Here is an 8,431-nt window from a genome sequence, read left to right on the forward strand (position 1 = left end):
CTTGTGTTTTGTTTTGTGTGAGCACATGGCTTTTTGTCTTTGATTCGGTGTGCCATGTGCTCATGTCAATTGTCTTGACCCCTCCCATCTTGTTACCTGATTATTAGTTAATTTGCCCCACATGTGGTCCCTCGTTACCCTCCTCATTTGCTCTCCATTTATTTTCCTTGTGTTTGCAGTCCTGCGTCAGTTCGTCTTCATCTCTCCCTGGATGTGTCGTGTCGTGTCCAGATCCTGCCTGGCCTTGCCTTGCCTTGCCAGCCTGTTTTTCCCCCACGGGGTAGTTTCTGTTGCTGTTTTGTTTATTTTTATTATCAATAAAAGCCCTTTCTGTGCAGTACTCAGTCCTCGCTCCATCCTCTACCCAAACCCTGACATCTTGCTCCGTCTTTCAACAAAAGTGTTTTGGCGAAACCGGCACTGTACTCCCTCATGTTGTGGACGCTATCCTCAGTAAAATGCGCAGCACACAATAGCAAATTGGGGTTATAATGCTCAGGAGCAGAGTTAAAAATAAATTGCAACCACTGTTTCCTGACATCATCCACTTTCGGAAGCCCAAACAAAGTCGTTTGGGCATGGGGGTGAACAAAACAGCGTTTCTTAAGACGGTCGCATACCGGACGAGAAGTACAGTGCAGTGTCGCATCACGCCACGTCTTTAAAATTCGAACACATTATTTTCTATGAGTGCACTCACACCGGTGGCGCCGTTCGGCATCTGTCCGCGGCGCCCAGCTACGTCGTGTTGTACTTGTTGTAAGAATTGTTCTAGACACGGCGCTGCGCTTCTCGTCCGGTATGCGACTGACTTTAGACATGCCGAAACTTGACGCTACAGCAGCTCTTCTGACATCACAACACCCGGAAACCAACACTGTAGTCAAAACGAGCCGTTCGTTGTAGTTCTTGAAAAGGGATTTTTTAAAAACTAAATATATCCCTTTGGAGTGGACTTTGAGATTTGTAACTTTGTAGATCTTTTTTATGCCCAAACATACACACTACACACTGACTAAAATTTAAAAAGTGAAAAAGCATAATAGGACCCCTTTAAGCTGGCCACACACTAGACAATTTTCAAATCTTAACCGATTTTAAAACCATGGGAGACCACAGACATGAAGACAGTTCAACCGATGTTTATCCTTATAATCCTCTGAACGCACACACTAGACAATTCGACCAGACCGCGAGACCACACACTTGATGATTGTAGGAACGATTTCACAGCGACGCGTGATCTCACGGACACTCGCGAGATCAAACGTGACTCGAGAAGAAAAACAAATAGAATACAATCAACGTTGTCAGCTGGGTCTCCTGGCGCGCGTTCTGCTTCACAGTGAAAACAAAGTATAGAAAATAACATGGGTGATGTTCTCTGCTTTCACGGCATGTTTGTGGCTGCCAAGTTTCAGCTATAGAAGCACGCATCATCCGGTAGGTGACGCTTGCTCGCTCTCATTGGCTATCGCGGGTATCACGTCAGAGGCAGCCCGATCAAGATTTGAGTTCGGCGACGCTCCGTCTCGATCGGGAGCAGTTTAATAATCGTAATGACACAACACAATAGAGGATGTTTTAGACAAAAAAATTGCTTGCGACAAGCCGCGAATCGGGACACACCCCCCGATCATCCGGGGGTGCAAATCGGGCTTAAAATCAGCCTTAAAATCCTCTAGTGTGCGACCAGCCTTATATATTTATGTTGGTTTTTCAGCTTAATGATGACTTTCATCGAGATCTCCTTGGACTTCATATTGGTAGCACCAGTCAAACAGCTTCCAAATGCCAAATGCTTTTATCTGCTTAATTTGTCTTGAAGTAATGAGGGAATGGACAGCACCTGGTCAATTAACCTCTTCTTAATCAATTGTCCATATACTATTGAGCCCATGAAAATGGAGGCACTTTGCTTAAAATGGCTGTAACTCCTAAATGGTAAATGTCATATTTTTGTGGAACCTCTTAAAATAAAGCTAAATGTCTGCACTTCAATCACATATTGATTGTTTTATTTCAAATCCATTGTAGTGGTGTATAAAGGCAAAAGCACAAAAACTCAGTCAGTGTCTGAATACTTCTGGACCTGAGTGCTGTATGTATCGAATAGATTTGTTTGGTCATTGCACTCCCTTACAGACAGTTTCAAAGACAATTACACCAAAAGTAGAAACATTATAGATGTTATGAAGATGATCTGAGAAAGTTTTGGTGGAGATTTGACAAACCTTCTGTGGTTAAAATTGGTTCAAAATGGCAGAAATGCTTAAACAATATTCATCAAGCATCATGAATGCATAGGAAGAAAAATATTTAGTTTTAACCAGATTATTAGATTTAATAATGATTTTTGGCTATTTATTTTTTGGCTAGTAGTACTTAAGTATGATCACGGTATGAATAGGAAGGTTAAAGTAATTTGGCCTCAATCATGAAACATGAGCATAATTAATTTTTTATGTAAATTATTCATAAAGCTGTTGTGATTCACAAACGTTAGTTGTTAGTTGGTTTGAAAAAATGTACAGCAGCTTCCAACATGCCTTTTTTACGAATGACTGTAATTCATTAGCACATGTTTAACTATGACATTTTAATGGTTTAATGAAGCTTTTGTGAATTTTCAGGAAGGTACTCTCTATGTGCAAATTACTCAGAATGTACTCATATATTTACAAAAGTTTTATGTATGAGATCCAATAAATCAAAGATTAATGAATATCTGACCTCACTTTCTGTATTCGTTCCTTGCCTTTATCTCAATGCGTTACATGCAAACAGTCTGATATGTGAAAAACGTTTAACTGCCATGATCTGTTATAAAGCTAGTTTTGAAGCCAACACTTTAACGATTGAAATATGAGATTGTAGTTTATCTGTTTCTAATGCCAGTGTTTTCCCATCAGCTGCTGCTGGAGATATGGAGCTCATATACAGTGATATCTCTCATGAGAAAAAGAGTGAAAAGAATAAAACAGGTAAGAAACTCAATGAAGCTCAGAGATCTACTTTAGGTTACTCTGTAAAACAACACAATAATCTGTCAGCTTGTGGTTTATTAGGCGTTGGAGTCATTGAATTAGTGATGCTACTGCCTAAATCTCAAGGTCAATCAGTCACTAATACTAACTGGAAACAAAAACCTTCTAGTTAATTTATTCATTGCAAATTGTTGTGTGTTGTTGCTCTTTCATGACTAAAAGAAAAGATTATATAAAAACTAGATTTCTGTCTTTTAAAATCACTTAGTTTAAGTTTGAAAGCTGTTTTATAGATTAAGATAATGTTTGAAACTCTAAGACGGTGTGTGGTAAGTGGTCAAATCTTGTTGCCTGTTTTGGAGTTTATTCTCTTGCTCTGAATCCGTCAGTCAGTTCCCATCCCATGTTCAATGCAAATTTGTTACTGTGTTTTTCCCCTTTTACACAAATGGAGAAGTGGCTTAAGAGCGTGTCATCGTTAGACTCTTTCTGCAGGATGACGGAAAGACTTGCAGGGTTGACTAATCAAGCTCAACCATTCAATGCTAGGCTAAATCCGCATCTCATTACCCATTCTGACATAGAGTTTGATTTATTTTCATTACATTAATTCAAAAATGTTACTATTTTGATGTTAAATTGTATTATTATTATATTAAAGACAGGGTAGGTGATTTGATTCAAAAACATTTTTGTTATGCTGTTTGAAAGCCTCTTCACGTCCAAGTTAAGTGGTCTAAATGTGTATATATATATGTATTTATATGGTCTGTGGAAGGCGCAGGACCATAAAATGTTCGTCCAATCATATTCTTCACTCTGAGGTCTACGATAGGCTGTCCTGTCTGCCTGTTAACGTATGTATTTGCGTACCTCCATGCACCCTGTTCACGCAGACACGATACGACATCAACATGTTACGTTACACTATTGCAGACCAAGCGAGAATGGAAGGCGTTATTGTTGTAATATTATGCGCTTTGTACTGTGTTTCTGGAGGAGGCGCGGCTTCGGAGAGTGATTTGCAGGGAGGGTGGGATCTTATGTATTCAAAGCTAGCTTGCTATCCTAACCTTTCCGAAATCACCTACCCTACACTCTAAAAAATTCTGGGTTGTTTCAACCCAATGTTGGGTCAAATATGGACTAACCCAACTGTTGGGTTAAATTTTTGTTACATTTTTAAATGAGCTTTTTAACCCAACAGTTGGGTTAGTCCATATTTGACCCAACATTGGGCTGAAACAACCCAGCATTTTTTAGAGTGTACCTTTAATTGTCACATTTTGCTATTTAATCATAATTATGTGTAATTAAATTAATTATAAGAAGAGGAATGTTCAAAACCATCAGTCTGTTGTTTTCAATGATTGTAACGTATAAAGAGCAGTGAAAGTTTTCGGTTGTGAACTAAGACTTCTTATAATGTCTTCTGTGGAAACTGCAGCATTAGAAACAAAGGTTTAGTGGTTTAGAAGATTAATCTCATTAAATTTAATTAAGCTAATTAATCTGTAGAGTAGTTAGTAGTTTAATAGTGTTGGGTCAGTTCATAAACGATTCGCTCATTGCGTCTACAGTATGTTACTAAAGAACGAAAGACTCGGGAAGTGAACTAATATTAGTGTTTATGTTTTGCTGCAATATAATGATTTTCTCATTTAGAATATTATCAAAGATTGTGTAAACGTATAACATTTTAACTCCGTTCGAATGAATGAAATGGCTGAACAAGAGAGTCGTTAAAACGATCCAATCTTTTTTAACTTGCACTGCATTGAATCTTTTCATCATTATTGTTTGCTGCTTTCTCTGTGAATTAGTTTCACTGGCGAAAAGCTTCATTTGTCAGTCAGCAGTTGTGGTAAAGCTGTGGTAAAGACTAACAGTAACAGCTACTCAGTATGTGTGAAGACTTCTGGTAATATTTCGTCTTGTCATCGTTTTTTCTTTTCTCTCCATAGAATCGCTCCCAGCTGCTGATGAGGAATATGCCACGGTCCGACCGCAGACAAAGAGGAAGAAGAGGAAGGAGGAGGAAGAGGAAGAGGTCCAGTACGGCGAGGTGAGGTTCACTCCGAACCACTCAGTCGCTCCACAGCAGCCCCAGGAGGAGTGTGTTTACTCGCAGGTACAAAGACGCTAGTTTCACAACAACAACTCGTGTACGATCGCACTTTACCTGGGAAACCAAGTGCTTTTTTCAATTATGTTTGACTTTGGGAGTTTTACGGGTTATATAAAGCACATATCTCTTTGCATTTGTAAATTATTATGTGCTGTATGTTGATATGGACTGTAGAGCGAAGAGCTTCAACGCAAGTGTCTGGGCTGAACCATGAGATGTTGAGTAAGCAAGAGAATGGAGAAAAGAGGAAACCAGCTGCATGATATTCAATGCATTGAGCTCTTCTGTTTTTAGCACTTCTTGATTTGCAGCTGCGACTTTATGATGGCAAGAAAAGCTTAAACGAGAGTCAGCTTGTAATCATGAATCTTGAGGAGGTGATCGAGTCGCTCAATAATCACGAAAACAGCAGTTTGGTGATTTTGAATCATTAAAACATTTCAAAGCAACTTTAAGTTCAAAAGTCACAGAAAACCTGAGCTTGCTAGATTGAGTTCTAGAGGATATAGTAGTTTAACAGTGACACGAGAGAGTTAAAATGAGGGTTGAAACAGTTCAAATATCTGCATTCGTCCATCTGGAGTGAGTTGAAGCAGTCACATGTTTTTAAGGTTTACAGCAGGGTCAGAAATTAAAAGGGGATTGTGGCAAAAAGCCACCAAAATGGACAAAAATTAATTTCAAGATAAATTGGCAAAAATTGCCCCTGCGCAATTAAACAATCGATTACAGCTGTCGCGATTAAAATGAAATGTGCAAACGAGTAAAGTGTCTAGCTGTGGAATTATTCGAATTCGAACACTCTGCATCAGGTTTGCTTTTTACAATTTTTTTTTTTTTGCAGCGTTGAGTCTTATAACCAATCACACGCGTTTCCGTTGAGCTTAGGAATGCAGTTGTTGTTTCATTTGCGTGCCCACTTATTGAATTCTTTGCGCTGGTGAATTTCCTCATCATAAACAACACTGTGCAGAAATGTTGTACATAAAATATACATTTTGTGGCTTCAGTGATATAAAGGGAGTGTTTGCATAACTTGCACTAGACTAGTCTAACGTCATTGACCGACATGGACCGCTTATCTGTGAAGCCAGAGCCAGAATATGACGAGCCGTTTACCCAGAACGCAGACACAAAACACAAAAAAAGTTAAATTTGTTCATTATTCAGCATTAATAATCATTATTACAATACCAAGAACAATTTTTGTCATAATATTGCAGCCATATTGGCTCCTGTTTTTAAACGTGTAATTTAGATACAAGTTTAAACATGTTATAGGCAACAGTTTCAAGTATTTTAATTGATTGAAGAAATTGGTTAAATTAAAGTGTTTATCATTCAAGACAACACAGATACAATTATTAAGGTGGTGATAAAAATTGCCCTCATTAATATTTTCCTAAATGGAAAAGTTAATTTCTGACCTGGTTTACAGAACACTTCTGTTTACAGATAAATATTGCATTAATAATGTCTTAAATTTCATTCCTCAAATACTGGGAACGACCTGAGAAAGGCTGAAAAGGCCTGATAATGGGTTTGCACACATGACTGCTTAAAGTACTGATAGTAAATTGTATTCTACTAGCTAAACTAGTCCAGGGTTCAATTCCCAAATAAAACAATAAAATAAAAAAATAAAAAAATTCAATTAGAAAAATATAAATGCACTCAAAACAGTTGAGTTTATTTCTTTTAGTGAAAATTAGTGTCCATTTTTTTATTTAATAATAATTCATTTATATTGTCACCCAGCTCTTTATATTGTTTATATTGTTGCATATACATTGTAAACAAAAAATTGTGTGTGTGTGTGTGTGTGTGTGTGTGTGTGTGTGTGCATGCAGCTCTAATCTGCTAAATGCATTTTCTGTAAAGCTTCTTTGAAACTGTGTATTGTGAAAATATAAGTAAATCAACTATTTATGCTAGTGGTCTGAATGTCCTTCAATATGAATCTACTCTGATCCATGTTTTCTGTTTTTCTGCTGATTGAGAGTGTTTTTCAGTGTGTTAGAGTTCTGTTACATCACTTCCTTCAGCTCGAGTTGTGATGGTTATGAATGTAAGGTTGATTAAACCATTGTTTTGGCAAACACTAGATTAATGCTTAATTTTGATCGGAGTTGAAAAATCTTAGGCCGGTATGGGGTGGATTTCTTAAGCATGGTTTCCTGATCATGTCATGTGACTTCCTGTATGTGAAAGGAAACATCTCATTTCTTCTGAGTGCAAAAGGTCGTCTACATGAATCAATGTGTTTAAATAAGTCAGCTCTGAAACATTCAGCTCTATTATATGTGGGTCAAAGATGAGACGTCATATTTCGGTGTTTGCATTAACATTTTCAAAAACCTAGTGGTTTTGAAGGACAGTGAAGGTTGATAAAGAATTAAAATGACAATTAATTAGTTTTTGATCCTGAAATAAAGTCATTTAATGAAATCTAATGGTTCTTGTTCTAAATAAGCCTGACGAGTGTTTTTTTGGTATATGAACTATTGTTACACAGAATGATATTTCCGTAAAAATGTACACACTCTCATGAGAAACTGATAAAGGAAATAAAGTCCCATCTGGATATTTAGAGGAATTTATTCACGTGATCTGAAGTTTGGTTCTGCATTGTTTCACACTCATCGAGATGTAACTTGTGTAAAATACTTCTGTTTGCTTCCTCAATAAAGATACTGAAGTGTGAAGCAATTAAGATTTTTTAACAGATGTGATGCTGCACTAATAGGCTGAATATGTTCATAAACAGCAGAAAACTGAAGTGAGGATTCATACACGTGTAGTTATTTGTGGACCTATGTCACACACAATGACCCATTTACACAGATGTTTCTTTTCTGCACTTTACAGCTGCAAGAAGTTCTCCATTTATAATAATATAACACAGTCTTCCTTCTCTATTTTATCTCAAAGCCAAACATGTATTTGCATGTCTGTTGTACTTCAAGTGATAATTCACAATCTGCCAACTTTTTCTCAGACTCTCATATCCTGTGACTTTTTCTCTGTGAAGATCATTTCAAATACATATCAGTGTTTATTCAGACCCCACTAGCTTAGAAAAGAATAATAGTCTTATTTTGTTGAATACCTTATTTGAATACTCAAAACTGAAGAGTAATTCCTTTTTTTTAATTTACCAAATATAATTTTTACTTAAAACACCCAATGAAATTAATTTAAGTGTAAAATATAGTAGTAAAGATTATTTAAAAAATGAAACAAAAAAATTGTAATCATTCCAAACATTTGACTGTGTGTGTGTGTGCGTGTGTGTGTGTGTGTGTGTGTGTGTGTG

At 37.0% G+C, this 8,431-nt stretch overlaps 1 protein-coding gene across 1 annotated transcript in view; it reads left to right on the forward strand.

Moving 5' to 3' along the window:
• Positions 1-6,235, forward strand: part of LOC107554679 (uncharacterized) — a 14,958-nt gene extending 8,723 nt beyond the window's left edge. Inside the window, exons 6-7 of the mRNA XM_016237266.1 lie at positions 2,913-2,984; positions 4,952-6,235. Of these exons, the coding sequence (XP_016092752.1) occupies positions 2,913-2,984; positions 4,952-5,133 (254 nt within the window). The 3' untranslated portion in view covers positions 5,134-6,235. The remainder of the gene's footprint in view (positions 1-2,912; positions 2,985-4,951) is intronic.
• Positions 6,236-8,431: the final 2,196 nt, after the last annotated feature.

The sequence above is a fragment of the Sinocyclocheilus grahami genome, unplaced genomic scaffold (assembly GCF_001515645.1).
Source record: "Sinocyclocheilus grahami isolate Dianchi unplaced genomic scaffold, SAMN03320097.WGS_v1.1 scaffold510.1, whole genome shotgun sequence".
Classification (NCBI taxonomy): domain Eukaryota; kingdom Metazoa; phylum Chordata; class Actinopteri; order Cypriniformes; family Cyprinidae; genus Sinocyclocheilus; species Sinocyclocheilus grahami.